At 37.7% G+C, this 22,559-nt stretch overlaps 1 protein-coding gene across 5 annotated transcripts in view; it reads left to right on the top strand.

Annotated features, from left to right (window-relative positions):
• The window catches only part of LOC136980015 (sperm-specific sodium:proton exchanger-like), a 127,376-nt gene that overhangs the window by 62,877 nt on the left and 41,940 nt on the right, over nucleotides 1–22,559 (top strand). For all 5 annotated transcript variants that reach the window (XM_067276061.1, XM_067276060.1, XM_067276059.1 and 2 more), the window contains 4 exons: nucleotides 4,563–4,739; nucleotides 10,425–10,586; nucleotides 11,872–11,994; nucleotides 15,242–15,340. In XM_067276061.1, coding sequence (XP_067132162.1) covers nucleotides 4,563–4,739; nucleotides 10,425–10,586; nucleotides 11,872–11,994; nucleotides 15,242–15,340 — 561 coding nt within the window. The remainder of the gene's footprint in view (nucleotides 1–4,562; nucleotides 4,740–10,424; nucleotides 10,587–11,871; nucleotides 11,995–15,241; nucleotides 15,341–22,559) is intronic.

Raw genomic sequence — 22,559 nt, 5'->3', positions numbered from 1 at the left:
GGTGAGAATATAACGATTACCCTTATGTGTTTGATTTAAAGGGCCAATTATGTCGATTGACACCTTTTGAAACGGATAATTAGCGACTTCCGTTTCTTGAAAGGGGGCTCTTCCTTGATGTAAGTTATGTTGTTGGCAAACTTTGCAGAACTTCACGAATCTATCGACGAGTTTTTTCATCTTCTTGAAGTAGTAGTAACGGTTGATCAGGTCACACGTTTTTTCTTTGCCGTAGTGTCCGGCTAATGGTGATTCATGGAATGCTTTAATTACGTCATTAATTGCTGTTTCCCCTACACAAACACGCCTCCATTGACGTATTCCAAACCGTCCCGGTCGTACGTGGACTAATACATCACCATCTACTTGATACTCAGGAAGTATGCCACTACTCGGGTAATCATTGTAAGAGGGTGGGAATTTAATTAAATGATTTCTCATTGGACCAAAAATTCTGTCCCCAATCTGGGACTTCTTTACCTTTTTCCACAACTCTTCACTGATGCAATTAATGACATCGCTGTTTGAGGGGGCTTCTTCTCTACTACCATGTGGTCGAGACAATAAATCAGCCACTGGGTTACTCTTCCCTTGAACATGCGTAATGACCAAATCAAAATTAGATAATTCTACGGCCCATCTCATGAGGCGGTTATTGTGATTTTTCATATTTTTCACAAAGGTTAAAGGTTTGTGGTCGGAAAGCACAGTGACCTTCTGACCAAGAATAAGATGTTTAAAGTGGCGGAGGGCTAAGATTATTGAGTAGCATTCCTTCTCGATAGTGGAATATTTTAGTTCGGGCCCACGGAACTTCCTACTAAAGTAGCCAATGGGAATGAGTTTCCCTTCGCTTTCCTGTTCTAAGACCGCACCAGCCCAGGTATCTGAAGCGTCCGAGTGCATGAAAAAAGGTATTTTAAAGTCGGGATGAGATAGCACAGGGGGTTTAGATAATAGTTCTTTAAATTTTTCGAAGCTTGATTGGCACTGGTCGTCCCATAAGAACTTTACATATTTTTTAGTCAGATATGTAAGAGGAAGAGCAATCTCGGCAAAGTTTGGGATAAAGTTGCGGAAGAATCCCACCATTCCGAGGAAACTCCTGACGTCTTTCACATTACGCGGGGGTTGGACTTCTTTAATCGCATCCACGTTGCAGGGATCAGGTCGTATCCCCTTACTATCGATGATGTGTCCCAGATACCGCACTTCTTTCACCATGAATTTCGATTTTTTTGGGTGCAATTTCAAGTTGGCTTTGTCTAATATAGAGATTACCTCCCTTAGGAGTTTCACGTGATCTTCAAAGGATTGGGAGAACAACACAATATCGTCTTGAAAGACGAAACAATTGATATCTATGAATCTCCCCAACAGCCTAGACATGGCGTATTGAAAATACCTCCCGCTATTCTTTCCACCTTGCGGGAGGCGGCACATCTGGAATTTTCCCCAAGGAGTAGAGAAAGCAAAGAAATGACGTGTTGATTCATGTATGGGTATCTGGAAATATCCAGACTTTAGGTCGATTACCGAGAAGAATTTGCTTCCCTGAAACTTCGTTAAGATCTCATCCACACGGGCTAGAGGGAACTCCTGGGACTGGGTTACTTCGTTAATTCTTCGTAGATCGAGAGTAACCCTTAACTCGCCGGACTCCTTCGGGACAATGTGAAGGGGGGAATTCCATTCAGAAGTACTCTCCTCGCAAATCCCCGCCTTCAGATATGAAACTATCATTTTCTTTAGTTCACTCAAATAACATTGCGGTATTCTATATTGTTTTGTATTAATTATTTGGTTACTTTTAATGATAGGTGTATGAAGAAATTCCTTAGTACCGGTCAAATCTTCTATTTTCCGTGCGAAACATCCGGGGTGTTCATTAAAGATACGCTCCACTTCCTTTTTTTCGTAGTCTTTCAAATGGGATAAATTAACCTCCATCGTATTATCGGATTCCTCCCTTCTGAATCCACAACACTGATAAAAGTCATCAATTTCGGTTCTATTCCAAGATGTTACATTCTCACCTGTTTCAATTAATACTTCCGGGAACCTGTTTAACACATCCATACCCAATACTCCTTCGTATTCGACTTCGGATGGCAAGTGCATGCAAGTCATTTGAACATTTTGAGTTCTCCCTCCTCTTTCGATCTTGATATTAGACTCCCATTCGCATTCGATAACCTCCCCACCGATTCCTCGTAGTCGTTTCCAACTCCTGTGAAGTGCACCGTTCGGTCCCCTACTCCATATCTCGCTCTGAGCGATCTTCAGGCTTAGCACGGACCTTTCCGCACCCGTATCGACCAGAAACTTGATACTGGTACCATAAGCATCACCAAGAATGAGGGGAAGGCCCTTTTTAGAGAAGAACACATTAGGGGCCAGGGTTAGCTCGATGCATGGGACGTGATACTGGCTATCATCACGCCCCGTAATTAGTTTAAATCATTTATATTCCGTTGAGGGCACTGGCGGGCCAGGTGGCGAGGATTCCCACAAATGTAACACCTTTTTAGGACAGATCGGTTCGGGCTATCCTTATTTTTATCTAGATTTCCACCCAGTCTTTCGACCAAACCATTAACAGTACTACATAACGACCCCACCATTTTTTCCAACCTTTCAAGTCTATCGTCTTCCTTTGTTTTCACAATATTCATCACACCATTCGGATCCTCATTAGCGGTTGGGTTCTTTATTTCAATGGTGTGTACAAATTTATTTTCTCTACTAACGTTACACTCGAGTTCGACCCGTTCTTCCCTCTCCGCTTCCTTAATTGCCTGATCTAAGGTCTGGGGTTCTCTCCTTAATACGTATCCCTTTAGCTGGGGCCTTAGGCCCTTTATAAATCTCTCTCTAATAATGTCATCCCTCAAGGCACCAATTTTTTCGTTATTGGAAGCGGCCTTCGACAACAGTGTATTCATGCGGATGACATAGTCACATACCGTCTCATCATGGTTCTGCTTAATACTTAAGAGTTGGTCGAGTGCATTCTTTTCCTTAAGTTCTCGCTTTTCGTAACATTGAATTAATTTTTGCCTAATTCCCTCAAAAGTACAAGGATCTTGGTCAGCCAAGCTGAAGAACGTCGATAATGGCCCCCCTTTTAACCGAGCTTGTAAGACAGCCAATTTCACTTCACTGTTCCACCCAGCCAGGCGAGATATATTATCTATGGTCTTGAAGAATTGGCGGACATTAACCAAATCACTGCCACTATTAGAAAAAATGGGAACCATTCCTAGAAACCCTGTGACTACAGGAGGGATCCCCTCACCCTCGCCTCCTGAGGATGTAGCAAGATTGTTCTGGTTACAATCATCCATAATTAATGATATAAAAATAATACAATTGATTACAAATTGTAGGGCCTTAAATCTACAGGCACGATAATACAATGCTACGTTCTATACAATAAAAACCGTATCCCGTTACTAACAGAATCCTGTCGCGGACGCCATTGTTAGCCGAGTATATGAAATAACAAGACCCTGAGAGTCGCTCGGCTTTGATAGAATTAAAAAAAGAGGTTTATTAATTTCAGCGAACATAAATAATTTACAAAGAAACGATTACACACACTTACTAATTACTAATACAAATACATTTGGGACTGCGCGTAACAATGTCATCAATTAGTCCCCGCGTGCCGACAAGACAAAGAACTTATTCTAACTTATATCTAGCTTAACTAAGTACAGGGCCCTAGAGAAAGATAAGGTGGAAGAGAATTAAACAGAGATGATAAGACTGAAAATTGGTTCGAAGGGGTGACTGGCGGTAATAAATAAGAAAAAAAAAACCTCGGATCCGTTCCTTAATAACTTTCTTTGTTTCTGTTCGTCCCGTTTTTCTCTCTCTCCGAAAAATCTTCCTTCCTCTCGCTCCTGTCCTCCTATCTCCTCTGACGTAACCCCTCGACCCCTCGGTGTCACACCCTTTTTGTTTTTATTACCGTCCAGGCCACATGTGTCGACTAACTACCGCGTGGTTAAGTAAATAGAAAACGGAAGTAAAATTGTTACTACAGGAAGATAGTATAAGGAAAGTAAAGAAAAGAAAATAAATAAGGTTTAATAAAGCCACAGACCAGATACGGAAAGCTTAGGAGCAGGAGGTTCAGATTAACTGTGTACGAACCTCTGGTTTGGACCAGAAGTCATGTTATTTCAATTCAAAATTTTTCTCCTAAACAAAGTTAGGTAACCAACACAACTGTATTGGTAACAGGAAAAGTATAATGAACAGGAATAAGACACCACTAAAAGAATTTAGAACATTGTGACAATGTCACAATAAATAATTGCTCTTTAAATATAAATATTATATAAATCAAACTTTCAATTTTATGTTTAATTTCATATTTTTTCTCAGTTTTGAAGATTGCAAAATTATAATATTAAACCCTTAAATATTATGTTACTCTCAAATATACAATTTTATAAAAAAATTCTTTTAGAAATTTTTTAAAAATATCATTTAAAAGTATATTTACAAATATTTCTTGTTATTTACATCTTTATTAATTTACATTTTTATAGCTTTTATTCAAAAAGTATGTAAATTGGAAAATTAAAATTCACATGTACAAGAGTTACGATTTGGGCCAAGGCTTTATTTCTGGCCAAAAGCACATAGAAGAAAATTGTAACTATTTAGTGAATTATAAACCAACTTCAAAAATTATGAAAGAAATCATCAGTAGTGATCAGTATGAGGTAGGAAATTATAATTTCTTTTAAAATTAGATGAGAAGCTAAATTTATATACAGAATGATCATAATTAAAGTGTCACTATTTAACACTCTGGAAGAATATGTAGCCAGAGGCGGCATAAGCCGTGGGTGACGTGGGCCACCGCCTACTGCCTCGCAGTCCAAGGGGCCTCGTGCCTCAAAGGTTTATGCATTACTTAAAAGCTGTGAATGCAACAAAAAAATTTTAACTCGTCATAAAATGATAAATATATTGACATACCAAATTTATTTAGTCTGGCAACATTTGCTGACGTTGCGTTACTATCGCGGGGAATCCCCGCCAGCCAGAGCTGGGGATTTTCCATTCTGTTTGTTTACGTTACTTTCACGCTGGATTCAAAAAATACTTGTCTGACGCTCGTCAATTTATTGAGAATAGCAGTTATGAACTGCCAAAAAGCTTTAAAAATGAAAGGGTAGCCAAAAAGGAAAGGATGTTCGATTATGAAGGCAGCAATCAACCTATACAGTCTCCCAAAAGCAGGTATGAAACAGATTTTTTTAACACCATGATTGATTTTATAATAAGCAATATGGATTTATGTCTTTAAATCAACATTTTGAAAATTTTGGTTTTCTCTATGATCTAAGCAAGTTAGAAAATATTCCAAAATAGCAAATATTAAAAAACTGTGAAGATTTACTGTCAGTCCTGCGAGAGAGTGGGAGCAGTGACTTCCAACCTTACAAATTATATGAAGAATTATAAACAATGATCTCAAATTTACCCAACTTCATTAAAGATGTGAAACAGCTTCTCCAATACATAATAGAAAATAACTTGAAAGAAATTTATCCAAATATTTACATTGTCGTTTGAATTTTGTTAACAAAACCGGTAAGTACTTCCTACACTGAAAGGAACTTTTCAAAATTAAAACTAATAAAAAATTATTTAAGAAATACAATGGGTCAGGAAAGACTTTCAGCTTTTGCAGTTTTATCTATTGAAGCGTATATAGCATCTAAGCTGAATTACAATACAATTATTAAAGAGTCCAATAAGGCTAAAAGTAGGAAATTTCTATTTCTTTAATTTTTTTTTTTTTAATTTTTCTTTAATGTTAGTCAAAAATATAGTTTGCATTTTTATGAATAAAAATTTGACAGTTTCAACTGCTTTTTATTTCTATCTTGAGGAAACCGTGTTTTGTATTTTCTTTTCTTTTCTTTTTGTTCGAAGACACAATGTAGTGACGTAAACTTTTTATTTTAGTTTTTTAGTTTTTTAGTGACGCTTTTTATTTTATAAAATCTGTCTTCTTGCGCTACCAGATGGCCTCGCAAAATGTACCCTGTCCACATCAAATTTAGGTCTTGCCCCGCCACTGTATGTAGCAGTCCAAATGCAACCAAATTTTCTATGATGATGATTCAGGATATGCAGAAGAGATTTCTGCAGGAGAAAAATTTTTTCCAAAACTTATCATTATGGAACTTGTACTGCAAGTGGCAAAACAGGACCAACATGCCATATTGCTGCAATTTCTCAAGAAACCTATCGAGCTACTGTTGAACACGCTGTAAGGTACTTTGAAGATGTGATTGACACAAATTGTAAGTTTGCCGAAATGGGGAGATTTTTATTCCTAACCGTCGGGATGGCTAAGGGCTATACATATGTGGGTGGCGGTTTTGAGTAGGCAGAAAAGACAAGCGTTTCACATAGAAACCATTTATTTTTGTCGAAAATGCTTACATAAATTTAGCCGTGGTCCTTAAGTTCAGAGCTTTAGGTTGTCTTCGGGAGTTGTCTTCGGTTTCGGTCTGGTCCTACGCTGGAGGGGCCCTGTAGTAACATCGAGTAAAAGTTTGAAATCTGAAGAGACAGTGCACAAAAGATGAATGGAAACACCACTAATGGAGGTAAACGAACACAACAGATAGTTTAGTGGAAGCTCCTCTTTTGTCTTTGAAGTCAGAGTTTTTATAAGTTTTTTGAGATCCATTTGCTGCTAATTGGCTAAACTTTCTTCTCCTCGCTTCCCAATTGGTCTCCCACCTGTCTCCAGGTGTAAATGGAGACCCATTTAGGGTGCAGGAAAGGTCAGCTAGAAAAGGTCTACCTGACACCGTCTTTTAGACTCTGATTGCATTTAATCATGGACTGTGACACCTATGCTCATTTTGTTATGTTTTCTAGTTTTGTTTTGCTTTCTAAACTACATCTTAAATTTTTATTTTCCTTTTTGAATTTTCTTTATCTAAAATTTTGTTTTTCCTGTTACTCTTTATGAGCATTGACGTCAAAGTCCAGTGTCGCCGACTCGACACTTATACAATTTGTTTTCTTTACTGTTGACCTTAACAAATTCGTACATATCCCTTTTTGGGGGGGGCTATTTCTGGGCTTCACAAAATGGATTGCACATTGAATAAATGTCGTGAATAAAAACCTTTTGCATGTTTCCGTTTTGTGTTTCTTGTTCTTCATGTGCCATTTTTCACCTAGTGATAGAAATTTGAACTAATTATTTTTTTGCATTTTCTTTTTCCCCATGGTCCATATAATGTATATACCAAGTTTCATCAAAATACATCAAAGAGAATGGGCTCTATACAGGTCTGAGAGGGCAACTTTAATTATAACCACCCTGTACAGTACATCGACTGCTCCTCATCGAGTTCCGAAAGACCAACAGTGCCAGAGACATCCACCAGTATTCAATACCAGTATTCAATAAAAATATTTCAATAAAAATTCAATACCAGACATCCACCAGTATCCACCAGTATTCAATACCAGTATTCAATAAAAAAATATTAGATTGTAATATAATCTAATATTTTTTTATTTTTATGCATTTTTACACATGCCGGAGAACACATGTCGAATGATGACAATGGAAGCATGGCGACCGACTTACCAGAAATCGCTTGGGTGGCAGTAAGAGCCCCACTGTTCTGGAAAGCTAACCTGACACTTTGGTTTGCCCAAATAGAGGCTCAATTCTCTCCAACATAACAACTGATGACTAAAAACTATACGTGAATTGCATAGATTCCTGGCAATGCTGAACTTTTACCTACGCTTTTATTCCACATGGCAAAATCGCAGGCACTGCTGTGTGAATACCTTAAAGGGGCAACAAAAAATGACAACCATACAAATAACTGGGACAAAAACTTAGAAAAAGCCTTTTAGGAGTGCAAAAATAGGTTAGCACAGGCAGCAGCACTGATATATCCCGATGCCACAGCTCCAACTGCACTGGTTGTTGATGCTTCTGACATTTCTATAGGTGCTGTCCTGTAGCAAAAGCAGAGCAGCAAGTGGAAGCCTCTAGCCTTCTTTTCCCACAAACTGACACCAGCAGAATGCAAGTATAGTGCTTATGATAGGCTCATGTCTTATATGGCAATCTGGCACTTTAGGCATATGCTTGAGGGCTGTGCATTTGCAATACACATGGACCACAAACTCCTAACCTATGCTTTTATGCAAAAATTGGACAAATATTCACCCTGTCAAGTTAGGCAGCTAGATTTCATCACCCAGTTCATGGCTTATCAAGGGCAGGAAAATGTTGTAGCCAACATGCTGTCATGAATAGAAATTATCACAATTTAGCCAATTAACTATCTGGAGATGGCCAGAACTCAGGAGACAGATGACAAGCTTTAGGCATTATTTAATAACTCCAACTCGACCAGCTTAGTCCTGAAGCTGCTACTAATAGATAATTCGGAATGCCAACTGTACTGCAAAGTGTCGACAAACAAAGTCAGATTGTTTGTCCCTAAGAAGTTTAGACACCAGGTCTTCGACTTGGTTTACAGGCTTGCACACCCTAGCTTCCATGCAACAGCAAAGCTAGAATGTGAGCGATATTGCTGGAAGTCAATGAGATCTGATGTTGCCAGGTGGGTGCACGCTTGTCCCCAGTGCCAGCACTTCAAGGTGCACAGGCAGACCCACTCAAAACCAGGCACCTTTCTCACTCCCAGTTCCTGCTTCGAACATCTGCATATCAATATAGTAGGTCTGCTTTCCCTGTCACAAGGGTTTAGATATATAGTCACATGCATCAATAGATATTCCAGGTGGCCAGAGTGCATTCCAGTCACTGATATCTCGACAGAGTCGGTTGCAAAAACTTTTTATGCAAATTGGATATGCCACTTTGGCATTCCACTCAGACTGACCTCAAACCAAAAATGCCAATTTGAGTCCAATCTTTTCTGCTCCCTGTCAATAACACTAGGCATTAAACAAATTTGTACAACTCCATACCACCCAATGGCAAATGGCATGGTTGAAACGACTCCACTACACACTAAAGGCAGCTCTACATTGCCATGGAGAAGACAATTGGTCGAGAGTATTCCCAACAGTTCTCCTAGGCCTTCGAACAGCTTTCAAGGAAAATTTACTGGTCTCCACAGCTGAAATGGTTTACGGGGAAAACTTCAGATTGCCTGGCGAATTCTTTACACCAAGTAAGAGCAGTCCTGACCCAGCAAACTTTATCAGTCAACTTAAAAACACTATAGAAAAGTTATGCCCAACACACACCAGACAATCAACCAAGACAACTTGCTTTGTACATGAGGAATTGAGCTTGTGCAGTCATGTGTTTGTGCATGACCACATTGTAAGGAACTCTCTACAACTGATCTATTTGATTCTATTTTGTGTTGTATCAAGAGACGACAAGGTCTTCAGAATCGAACAAAGCAGCTGAAAGGTCTCAGTGAACATAGACCAGTTAAAACCAGCATTTATCATGTCAAACCTAGATAAGGAGTCCAGTATGCTGCCTCTAATATCCAATTCATGGAAGACAGGTGAAGAATCGACAGCAAGAGTGACTACGCTAGATGACAGGCCAGAACTAGTCCATTTCAGCCCATGATATTTATAACTGTAAACATCTCATTGTCACTGGTGGGGGAGTGTGTAGTGACCTAAATATTTGTAACCTTAGCGCCGCAACTGAAAAATCCGGGTGGTGCTGGCATGAGGATATAAAATACGTGCAGGCCGTCTGCCATCATTCTTTTTCTTTCTCCTCGGCTATGCTCCTTGTGACGAGTGGGCATACTCTCACAGGCTCCTCGAAGTGGCCAACCTTTATGTGATGGTGTATATGTCTTCAGTATATTGTGTGAATAAAAATTTGTAAATACATCGCTGCCATAAGTCTCCATAGGATTACGTAAGGTGTGGTGCAGTAATATTGAATGGACACAATATCAAAGCATGTAAATATCATGAGGTCTGAACCAAGAAAAAGGTTTCAAATCAGTGTTGACTTTTTGGAGTTCTTTTGGTGGCAACTTTTGGCTTTATGGCCAGTGATGTTGCCACAGAGTTCTTATGATGATTCAGATCTTAAAAAGATCAGTCAAAATACGGTCAGCACTTATCTAAAATAATATATTTATGACTTTTTAAGATTATAAAAAAATAATATATGATTCTTTGAGATTTTTTTGTCAGTTTATAATCAACAACTTTTATGAATTATCCAAAAAATAAAATAATTAAGAAAAATTAAGTAATTAACATATTGATATAAAATTGATTTTTGTAATTGAATAAATAATTTAAAAAAAATAAAGGTTTATTAATTTTACATTCTTTTTTTATATTATTAGAATTGATGATGACAATAATTAGTTTTTATATTATTTAATCTTTAGATAATCAAAGAAATGGTGAATATTCATCAGAAATATCCTGAAGTTGTAATTGCAATAAAAACTCAAATTACTTGTAGAAAAGTTTTGAATGATGCAATTGATGAATTAATGAGTATAAAAGATGTTATGCTTGAAGAACAAGATTATGAACTACTTCAAAAAGTAAGTTTTTTGTTTTAATTTTTTATTTTAATTAAAATTTAAAATATAAATTTTAAACTTATATCATTACAATTACAGATATAACCAGTATTGATCCAGTACTGATATATCTGCATATTGGAATGTTTCCAGCATATTGGTATTGGTTTGTTATACAAACCTACATTCTGATATTTTTTAATATGTATTCTTTATCCTGTATCTGTTGATTTTTCATGGCAGGCATTTGAACACAACTCTAGACATACTGTGCTGCAAAACTAATCTACAGTAGACAGTGTATCCTTTCCATGCATGATTTGTCACCAATAGCCACATGATATACTGTTGTTACTTGTTGATTAATTAAACACAATTTCCCATTGGGCCAGTCCATCAATGATGCTAAATAAGTGAAAGAAGCAGTTGGGTACTAAAGAAAAGTCTGGTAGCAATGGCAATGATGAAATAGTGATTGTTCATCAATTTAAGAGACATTTATTAATCTTTGATTTAAATCAGCTTGTAGCAAAGTAATGTCCTTTCTTTCCTGACTCAGAAATGTCCTAATGGTACAGATGCTTTACAAACAAAAGTAAAGGGTCAGTCGGTAGCTTGCTCCTGAACTTGGTATGGGAACCAATGCAAAACGACTACATTTGTTGCAGAAGAACAGGTGTATGGTTAAATGCTGAGAACTTTGAATTGACAGGACTGATCAAGACAAAAAAATTTAGTTTATTTATCCTCAACTACTTACACTTGTTAGTACTGAAAAGAAATGAACTGTACAAAAGTAGCCTATAAGGCACAAATGGCAATGTCCAACTATCTCCACCCCTCGTGTAGCCAACTGACTGCTAGATTTACCAAGAAGGTCCTATGCTTCAATTTGTTTCTATTTGTCATCACCAGGCATCTAGTATGTTTGCTTGGCACCATCGTTCCTTGTTAGCTGCAGCTCCAAGTTCCAGCTACGATTGATTTTCACACACACAACCACAGACTCATCACAGATAGCATTATTTAGGGATTCAAAAGCACCACATTACAAGTTTCAATTGTAATAAATGTAGTATTATAAGATGATAAGTTTACAGAAATTGCTATCATGACATGAAGAGAGAACAACTTCTTAATGAAGCTTTTGTGTTTTTTACCACATAAATTCATTATAATAAGGTTTCTTTATATTTCAATGTTTAAAAATCATTTTTTAAACAACAAAAAGTATTTTTGTTATTACAATCTCTTTACTTCTTTTATATTTTAAAAACTTTGAAATAATTTTTGAAATTTTTAACAGATATTAAATCAATTGATAGAATATCTTTATTCGTCTCCAATTGATATACCAATTAAATTAAAACATCCTGAAATCTGTACATGTGCTAAATGGACAGATAAAGTTATTTATAAATATCTTCAGGTAAGTAATATATCATACATATTTTTGTAAATATTTTTATTTTATTTTAAATGTATAATTTAATACTAAAAATTTTAAATGATATTTTTGTTGTAAAGATTATGCTATAAAACTTCATTTTACATGAAAGATATTTTTTGTTAAAGTTTGTCATTGTTAGACAATTTATTTTAAGTACAGTTAGACCCTGCTTAACGCTGTCTTGATTAACGCCGATTCAATATAATGCAGTCTGCTCGTAGCTTAAAAAAAAGCTCCAAATTTACGTCGATTGAAATTATCGCAGCATTTCATTGATTTATATATAATACAATTATTTACGAACGCGAACCAATCAGCTAAAGGTGACAATTTGTTGTAGCGCTGTATTGATTATCCAAAAAAATTGATTTTGAAGAGTACTAATTCTAAAAATTACAAAGTTTTTACTTAATAACTATTGTTGATGATTTATTGAGCTGTCTAGTAATCAACACTAGTGTTAGGTTTCATTTATTATAGTATAAACAGAAAAGCACAATTGGTGAGTAATGGGCTTCTAATGCATCAAATGCTTCACTATGCTTATGCATAGTGAAGTATATGATGCATTAGAAATGGTTGACATGGTTAGAAATGCAATCTGAAATAAATTTTTTTAACTCTCATGGCAATCAAGCAAGCCAGGGATTTTTAGAGTTAAAAAGAGAAAACTATGTAAAACAAAACGGCAGAAATGACTTCTTTTAAAAAAGATGTGTATTAAATAATTCTATTTAATTTATATTAATTTTACCAATATATATTTTTTACTTTGAATTCAAAGTTTCATCAGTACATGAACAAACAATCTTTTAACAGATGTGAAGACAAATTTAGTTTCTTCAATTTATTTTTAATTTGTAAAGTACTTGTAAAGTACTGTCAGCCATTTTAATCAAAAAATTCTTTCATTTGGTGGTAGCTTTTATTCATTGAGAAAACTAATGAACAAATTCAAATATTATTTGTATTAGGTTATTTTATTACATTCTGAGTTTATTTATAAATCTTGATAAATCAATGGTTAATACTCATAACTAATCAAAATTTATTTTTTCAACAATCATAAATTATATATTTCTCTGCTTTCATTTTTACCGCTCAAAAAAAAAAAGTTCCACTTAAACATTAATACTTTTTGGACTTCTAGCCCATCTTTGGAGGTAATAAAAAACCTGAAAATGAACTAGACATTTAATATTTGAACTGCAGAACAATTAAAATTTAAACTTCTTAAACCTTAATCTTATTTGTCTTTTCATTTGTTTGCTTTTTTTTTGGAATGAAACCAAATATAATTATAACATTAAAAACATGATAAGCTATTTTTATAGTCCAAACTTGTAACTACAGAGTACAACAGTATATATATTTTCCTTACCCGACATGTCGCAGAACAAAATAGTCCATTTTGAACCACTTTGATAACAGGTAGAACTGACCTTGGCTGCATGTGCTCAACTTTTGCTCGTGCTAATTGCTTAGAATTAGGTGCAAACATTTATGCAGCACAGTACTTTGGTACCTGACATGGGTTAACTCAACATAAGAGACTCAACTAAAAGACAAGGACTTCATCATCGCAATGAGCGGTATTTCAAATATGTTCATGTCCAAAATCAGCATGGCAAGAACATCATTAAAAAGAAAAAGAAAACTGCTTGAATTAGGATAAGTAGTTTTGATCATTTTGTTTATGCCCATCATGGGTTCAGCCAGACCTACAACAAGATAGTCAGGTGATGAGAGAGAGGAACAGACCACCCAAAAAAACTCCTGGGATTATTTGCTTGGGTTCAATCCCAGATCCTCAGAGTTTGGCCCGTCTGCTATTCTATTGCATAAATAAGGTGTATATAAAACAGAACTTTTGAAATTTCCAATGTCAAAACATTGGAAATTTCAAAAGAAACAGAATTGTCTATGACATGATCATCAGATACTGTGGTTTCTGATTTTCTTACCCATGTCTTATTTCATTGATCTAACATCAGTTTTGTCCAAAATCATATAATATATTTCTAATATGAATTGTTTCATCTGCATTTGTTTGTTTCTTGTTCATTATCTGTTCTATAGTTCTTTTCTATTCATTTTTCTAGTGTGGCTGTATGCCATATGTATATAGTAATTGTATATTTGTATTTTATAATTTTATTCTTGTTTCCATTTCCCTTTCTTAGTTTTCCCCTTTGTTCTATTGTCTGTTCTACCTGGAATTTTCCTATTCGAACCTCCTTTCCATATATGGTCATAGAAAATCTTCAGAACAATAGGAGGGCATGCAGTCCTGAGGGCAAAAGAGAGAGTATGAGCAGAGTTGAGGTTCGGACAGACATGTGTGACAACTCTTCTGATATGTTTTAGCATCATATGGAGGAAACAAGGGACATGAGGTGTCGAGTAGAAGGTTACTGATAAGTTATTGAAGGACTTAAGGATATATCGTGATTGTTACAGCATAGTGACTAATTTGACGATGAGAGAACAGGACTCCCGATATACGACATGAGAAAGAAAGCCCAAGCACAAGTGACCATTTGTAAGGATCCTGACACTAAGATTTGGGTACCCTCCTTTCCTATCTCCTACTTCTGTTCTATCCCCTATTCTTTATCTTAGTTATATAGGTATAGATGTATATTTTGGTTATAGATTATTTTTATATCATTTATAATACTTTACATGACCTATGTTAAGATTATAAGAACTTCTATAGTTATTGTTGCGTAGTGTAAATTGATTAAGTTATATGTCTAGTGTAATAATTTGAGTGGCGAATATCACCTATTGGAATCGAGACTATCTGGCATCCTATGAAACAACCTGTACATTATTTTGGGTAGAAAAATTAAAGTTTTTCTTTTTTATATATATATTTCATGGTTATTTTACACCTCATTTTAACACCATATTTTAAAACACCTCATTTTAACACTAGTTTGTAAATTAAGTTTAAGTGGATATTAGAAAATATCTAGTATTGTAAAGATTGATACTTTGTTAAAAAATATGTTAAAAGGAAGAAAATATGGTATTGAATATTTTAGTCTTTATTATTTAGTCTAGATATTCTTGGGTAGCTTATATGTAAGTATACTAGTTTTTGAATATAACTATACATAATTTAATTTTACAAGTTCTAGTTTCTTTAAGCTAAAAACATTTTCTTATTTTTATGATTGATGAATAACATAACACTTTTAAAATGTTATGTTTATTTCAGAATCATATACAATTTAAAGAATATCCTCCTGGAACTATTTTATGTAAATTAAATACCATCAGCTTAGGAGTTTATGTTATTAGTTCTGGATTAGTCAAGGTAAAATTTTTAAAATATTTTTATTAGTATTTCTTATCGGGTAAGATATAATAAATATGAAATAGAATTTTGTAATATACGAGCGATTGTTTATTGTGAAATTGTCACAATGCCATGCTGTAATTTTTAATAATATTTTTTTAATTAATTTAATTTAAAATATATGCTCTCTACCTCAAATTCGTAGTGTCTTGCCTGTATAAATCATATTTTTCCTGTTAGCAATAGAGTTGTGCCAGTCATCTATCTAACTTCTTTCAGGAAAATTTTTGAATTGAAATAACATGACTTCTGGTTTGCATCGGAAGTTTGCATATAGTTAATCGGGCCTCCTGCCCTAATCTTTCTATATCTGGTCTTAGCTTTCATATATCTAACTCCATTCTTGAGATTAAGGAAGGATAGACAGGCAACAGTGGGAATTTATAGGTCTACAATTTTTTCAAATTGTAGTCCAATGATGATGTAGACTCCGCAAGCACGTGGTTTGCGGGTATGAAAGGAAGTGGAAATGAATAGTCGGTAGAAGCGTATAGATAAACAAACAAAGGTTTATTAATTACACACACAAAAAGGGGGAGTTGATCGCCTGATTTAAACAGGCAAACAGCGTTCTTAACAAAATTAAGGATGACAATAACACTAAGATTACAACAGTAATTAATCGCGAGACTAAAACTAATACGCGATTAAACCTTAAAAAAACTATACAAACATTTACAAGATGGTAGATACCGTCGCCGTATTTCGTGGGACACGTAGTTACGAAGTGAGATTCTTCTCGCTGGTTCTTGTCCTTTTTTTTTTCTTCCTGATCGGCTGCTCTGCTTCGAATCCTTTCTCTCGTCTCTTCACCGCTCCAGATCCCCGATCCACGAAACAGAAGAATGAAAAAATGCCTCGACACGTGGAAGTCATCCCTTTATATCTCCCACCATCCGGGAGCTTTTTCTTTTCCTCCCACGTGACCCTCCAAATAGCCAATCAAAAACCACGGCACAGCAATGACGACAACAGACGGTACGGTACACAACAAAATGGCCGTGCGTTACATCTAAAACCCGATACAACAACATATACGCGACGCGACATAAACGAAAAAACAAACATATAAATAGAACAATCGAACAAAAAAAAAATACATAAATATATACATATAATTAATAGCGGCGAAGCGCTACATATCTCCCCTCGGAGACGATTAACTACCGTAGTGTAGCCTACGGAAGTCAATCTCACGATGCCTTAGGTTGTACGGTCGCTTGCTTATGCCTTCGTCAGCGCTATTCCCCTGCGGAACGTCGTTACCAACACCCTTTACCCTAACATCACTGCTCCTCAATCTCCTGTTCCATCTCCCATCTTGACCCTCCTCTTCATCCTCTATTTCATGATCGCTAGGTTGCCTTTTTCCTCCCCTTTTTCTCTCCCCACGCCTAGTTTTTTCTACCGGTTCTCCGTAGCACATCTTTATACGGTCAACATGGACAGTCTCCCTGTCTTTGAAGTTACACCCTTCTACGCAATACGTAGTCGGGTTCACGACTCTAATGATGCGGAAGGGTCCTTTGTATTTATCCGCGAATTTATTTTTCTTTCCCCCCTTCTTTCTCACCCAGACCTTTTGTCCTACTAAAAACTTCTCCAATTTTCGCCCCTTACTCCCGTATTCTCTTCTTTTCTCGTTAAATTTGGTAGCGCGTTTCCCTGCCGACTCCCTTAGAGCACGAAGTTTTGTGATGAGAAACGTCCTACGCTCGTCAGTCGTGCTTTCATCGACGTGTTGTTCGAAATTTGGAATGCGGGGATCTATTCCATATAACAGGAATGCAGGCGACTCGCCAATTGCCAAGTGGTGCGAATTATTATAAGCGAAGCAGGCCGGATAAATCATCTCATCCCATTCCGCCCCTCCTCTCTCCGAGGACTTTGATATCATCTCTATTAGCGACTTGTTAACTCTTTCACATAACCCGTTTGAACACGGTCTGTAGGCTGTAGTAATGTTTCTCTTGATCCCAAGCCACTTACAACAATCGGAGAACAGGGACGAAAGAAAATTCGTCCCCCTATCCGAGATAATAGTTTCGGGTGCACCATAACGACAGATTATTGAGTTAAAGATAGCATTGCTAACCGACCACGCAGTTTGATCTCTTAAGGGGTGAATCTCTACAAATCTCGTGAAAATATCGATCATCACAAGGATAAAGCTATTCCCTTGACTCGTCGTATTAAGGGGACCTATGATGTCGACGGCGATCTTCTGAAAAGGGGCATTAGCCACCTCATTCTCCTGAAATGGGGCCTTTCCCTTATGAATATTGTGCCTCTGACACTTTTCACAGGTCCTAACCACTTCCTCTACTTTATCCTTTAGGTTTCTGACATAATAATGCTTTTCGATGCTCATCATCGTCTTCCGTACTCCCCAATGCCCCGACAGATTATTATTATGAATAGCCTTGATTAACTCCTTGGAAATGTCTTCCCCCACGCAGACCTGGTTGTGATACTGATCGCGCGCCCTGAAATAACTTTGCCTATATAGGCATTCGTCCACTACTATATACTGTGGCATCTTACTCCTTATGCCGTTACCATCAGGAGTTCTCATTAAATCCCGTTTAATAGGTCCAAAAAATTCGTCTCTGTCTTGCGACAAACGTATTTCGTACCTATCAGGGATAACAAATTTCGTGGCCCCTACCTCAACGTGATATACCCCATTAACGTTCCTTGACAAAAAGTCCGCCACATTATTATTCACGCCCTTAACGTGCTGCACCTCGATGTCATAATCCATGAGCTCCATCACCCATCTGATTAAGCGATTGCTTCCGTTTTTGATGTTACTAAGAAAGACCAAAGGCTTGTGATCGGAGAGAATTATTGTCCTTTGCCCCAAGATTAAAAACTTAAAATGCCTCAGGGCCATGATTATGGCCAAACACTCCTTTTCTATGGTCGAGTAATTAAGTTCAGCCCCCTGAAACCTCTTACTGAAGTAGCCGATCGGTACTAAGCCCCCTTCTCTGCGTTGCTCTAGCACTGCAGCAGCCGCTATCTTAGAAGCATCGGTGTGTAAGAAAAAGGGTTCATTAAAATTAGGGTGTGCTAATAATGGCGGTGTGGCGATGGCTTCCTTCAACTTTTCGAACCCTTGCTGGCACTCCAGACCCCACACAAATTTTTTTCCCTTCTTTGTTAACTCGGTAAGCGGTGCGGCCAGGTCAGCAAAGGATGGTATAAAATTTCGAAAAAACCCTACCGCGCCAAGGAAACTGCGGACACCTTTCACGCTCTGGGGCGCCCTCACCATTCTTATGGATTCGATGTTACTCGGGTCCGGACGTACTCCCTCCCTACTAATTATGTGCCCTAGATAACTTACTTCTTCAGCTAATATCTGGCATTTTTTTGGGTTAAGTTTAAGGCCTTCGCTATTCAGGGTGCTGATGACGCGATCGAACAAATCAAGGTGGTCCTCTAATGTTTGGGAAAACAAAACGATGTCGTCTTGAAAGACGAAGCAAGAGTTCCCTACGAACTTAGCCAGGATTTTCGTCATGACATATTGAAAAAATCTCCCACTGTTCTTACCCCCTTGAGGCATCCGGCAAAGTTGGTATTTGCCCCAAGGTGTGGAGAACGCGAAAACATGCCTTACCCTGGGATCCAAGGGGATCTGAAAATAACCCGCCTTAAGGTCTAGAACCGAAAAATATTTATTCCCATTAAGCTGAGACAATATGTCATCGATCCTAGCCATCGGAAAAACCTGCGTTTTCGTTATTTCGTTTACCTTCCTCAGATCCAGAGTGACGCGGAGCTCGCCAGAGTCCTTCGGAACGACGTGTATCGGGGAGTTCCACTCTGACGTGCTCTCCTCGCAAATTCCCGCCTTCAGGAGGTCATTAATTTGTCTTTTGAGGGCAGGCAAGTAGCTGTATGGGATACGGTATTGCTTAACTTTTATCGGACACTCAGACGTCAATTCAAGGGAGTGCACGTGATCTTTGGTCCCCGATAACTCTGAAACTTCGTTAGCCACAGCGTTTGGATACCTTTTTAACACATCGATCACCCTTTCCTTAACCTTCTCCTCAAGGTGATCCAACTTCCATAACTCCGTCTTATCACCTAGCTCAGTGTTTATATTAATGGAGAAATCCCCACTTCCCCTCAGGTTCGTACTATTCACAACTACTCTGATGCCAGTCAGCAGCTCTGGGTGTTGGCAAATAACATCCATGCCGAAAATTAAGTCATAGTCCGTCCCCTTTGGAAAACTCAAACTAGGAGCCTTAACACATACCCTACACCCGTTCTCGAATCTACAATCGATAATTACAGCCTCATCACTTCTCAGGAGAGCACCTGACATTCCGCTTATACAGGAATCATTAAACACAACCCAGTTTCTATTCTGTTTTCTTATATTTTCAGCTAGCTCGTCTCTAATAACGGTCCTTTCCGCGCCCGTGTCGACTAGGCAAGTAACCATGGTACCTAATATTAGACCTTCGATTGTCGGTAACCCGCGTCTGGATAATTGGATCCTCGTGGTCAGTTCCAATCTCACGCTCTGGCCATCTGTCTGACCTCCCAAATGGCCCTCCATTAGTTTAAATGCCTACGCTTATTGCACTGTCTAGCCAGGTGCCCCTTCTCCCCGCAAGCATAGCATCTTCTCTCATTGCTCCACTTTCTATCGGGATTCCCATTTCCCTTCATACATTCTGTTAACGATGCGACCGACTCCGTCAATGCCCGTATTTGACCCTCGAGCTCTGCAATACGGCTGTTCACGCCATCCTCTTTCTCAGAGGACGAAACCTTATGTTCTGAATTCGTGCACACCTCGCTCATTATTTTCCCTTTTCCGCAAGCCGCCTCAATCTCTTCCTCTTCCTCTGCCCTACATATCGCTTGGTCCAAGGTGTCCGGATGTTTTTGCATTACCTGCCTCCGGATGTCAGTGGCCAAACCTCTCAAAAAACACTCTTTCACAGCGTTATCCCGGAGCGTGGCCAAGTTACTGTTACGAGCCACGGCGCGCGAGAACAAGGACCTTATGCGGATTCCGTACTCACAGACTTTCTCTCCTCTCTTTTGGGCTATTTTTAGGACTTGACTGAAAGGATCTTGTTCTTTGTCCCTCCGATCGAAGCATTTAATGAGACCCCTCTTTATTTCGTCGTAACTCGTGATGCCTTGGTCCCTTAGGTCAAAAAACACCGACAGTGGTTCACCCTTAAGCCTGGCCTGAACCACGGTTACTTTGACTTGCTCCTCCCAACCTGCGAGAGACGCCACGTTTTCCACCGTTTGAAAGAAGCGACATATATCCAAAACATCGCCTGGCGAATTCGTAAAGCATGGGATCATCCCCATGAACCCGGTAACAATAGGGACGTTACTGATCCCCTCCATTGCCAATCCGGATGATACTACAGTATGGCTTTCCATAAGGAAAGAGAAAAAAAAAATTTTCAAAACCGAAGATGTGCAGCGCAGCGACGAATACGTTATACAAATAGTAGGGCCTGGAATGTGCGACGGACAGAACGAAAATGAAATGAGGGGATGTACGCTAAACCGACTATTCTATATCCTGTCGCGGACGCCAATGTGGACTCCGCAAGCACGTGGTTTGCGGGTATGAAAGGAAGTGGAAATGAATAGTCGGTAGAAGCGTATAGATAAACAAACAAAGGTTTATTAATTACACACACAAAAAGGGGGAATTGATCGCCTGATTTAAACAGGCAAACAGCGTTCTTAACAAAATTAAGGATGACAATAACACTAAGATTACAACAGTAATTAATCGCGAGACTAAAACTAATACGCGATTAAACCTTAAAAAAACTATACAAACATTTACAAGATGGTAGATACCGTCGCCGTATTTCGTGGGACACGTAGTTACGAAATGAGATTCTTCTCGCTGGTTCTTGTCTTTTCTTTTTCTTCCTGATCGGCTGCTCTGCTTCGAATCCTTTCTCTCGTCTCGTCACCGCTCCAGATCCCCGATCCACGAAAGAGAAGAATGAAAAATGCCTCGACACGTGGAAGTCATCCCTTTATATCTCCCACCATCCGGGAGCTTTTTCTTTTCCTCCCACGTGACCCTCCAAATAGCCAATCAAAAACCACGGCACAGCAATGACGACAACAGACGGTACGGTACACAACAAAATGGCCGTGCGTTACATCTAAAACCCGATACAACAACATATACGCGACGCGACATAAACGAAAAAACAAACATATAAATAGAACAATCGAACAAAAAAAAAATACATAAATATATACATATAATTAATAGCGGCGAAGCGCTACATATCTCCCCTCGGAGACGATTAACTACCGTAGTGTAGCCTACGGAAGTCAATCTCACGATGCCTTAGGTTGTACGGTCGCTTGCTTATGCCTTCGTCATCGCTATTCCCCTGCGGAACGTCGTTGCCAACACCCTTTACCCTAACATCACTGCTCCTCAATCTCCTGTTCCATCTCCCATCTTGACCCTCCTCTTCATCCTCTATTTCATGATCGCTAGGTTGCCTTTTTCCTCCCCTTTTTCTCTCCCCACGCCTAGTTTTTTCTACCGGTTCTCCGTAGCAAATGACAACTGTAGTACTGATAAACAAAAACATGCACCTCTTCCTACAAAAAGAAATTTTGTAAACTATGCTTCAATAAAAGCATAGTTTACAAAAATTGTATTGCACATTATTGGATTTATATTATTTAAGATTAGTGTTAATCTCATTTCATATGATTATTTTTACATATTTCAATAATATCAAATTTTTCCATTAGAAATTTTAAATATTAATAGATGATTCTTTTGATTTGTCTATGATAAATTGAATTAGCAATGATGCAGTTAGCTATAGAAGAGAATAATACACAAACAAACTTTGTATATTATTTGGAGAACATGCAAGTAAGCCTTTTATTAAGTGTTTCCAGATGTAACAAAACTGACAATGGGAACTTATACAGATTCAGAAAAAAGTGGTAGAAAGTGGTACATTATCTTTTATTTTTGTAATTTTATAAGTCCCCATTGTCAAACAATCAGTTCAGATAAGTTTCTGTACAAGACTTTAGTTCACATTTTGCAGACAGTACTTTATGCAATTGATCAGCACATCCATATTTTTTTTGCCTTTCATCCCTTTTCATAAATAGCTACATTAGAAAA

This window comes from Centruroides vittatus, unplaced genomic scaffold (assembly GCF_030686945.1).
Source record: "Centruroides vittatus isolate TY-2023 unplaced genomic scaffold, ASM3068694v2 contig_658, whole genome shotgun sequence".
Taxonomy (NCBI): Eukaryota; Metazoa; Arthropoda; class Arachnida; order Scorpiones; family Buthidae; genus Centruroides; species Centruroides vittatus.
This window is presented reverse-complemented; position numbering and strand designations above follow the sequence as displayed.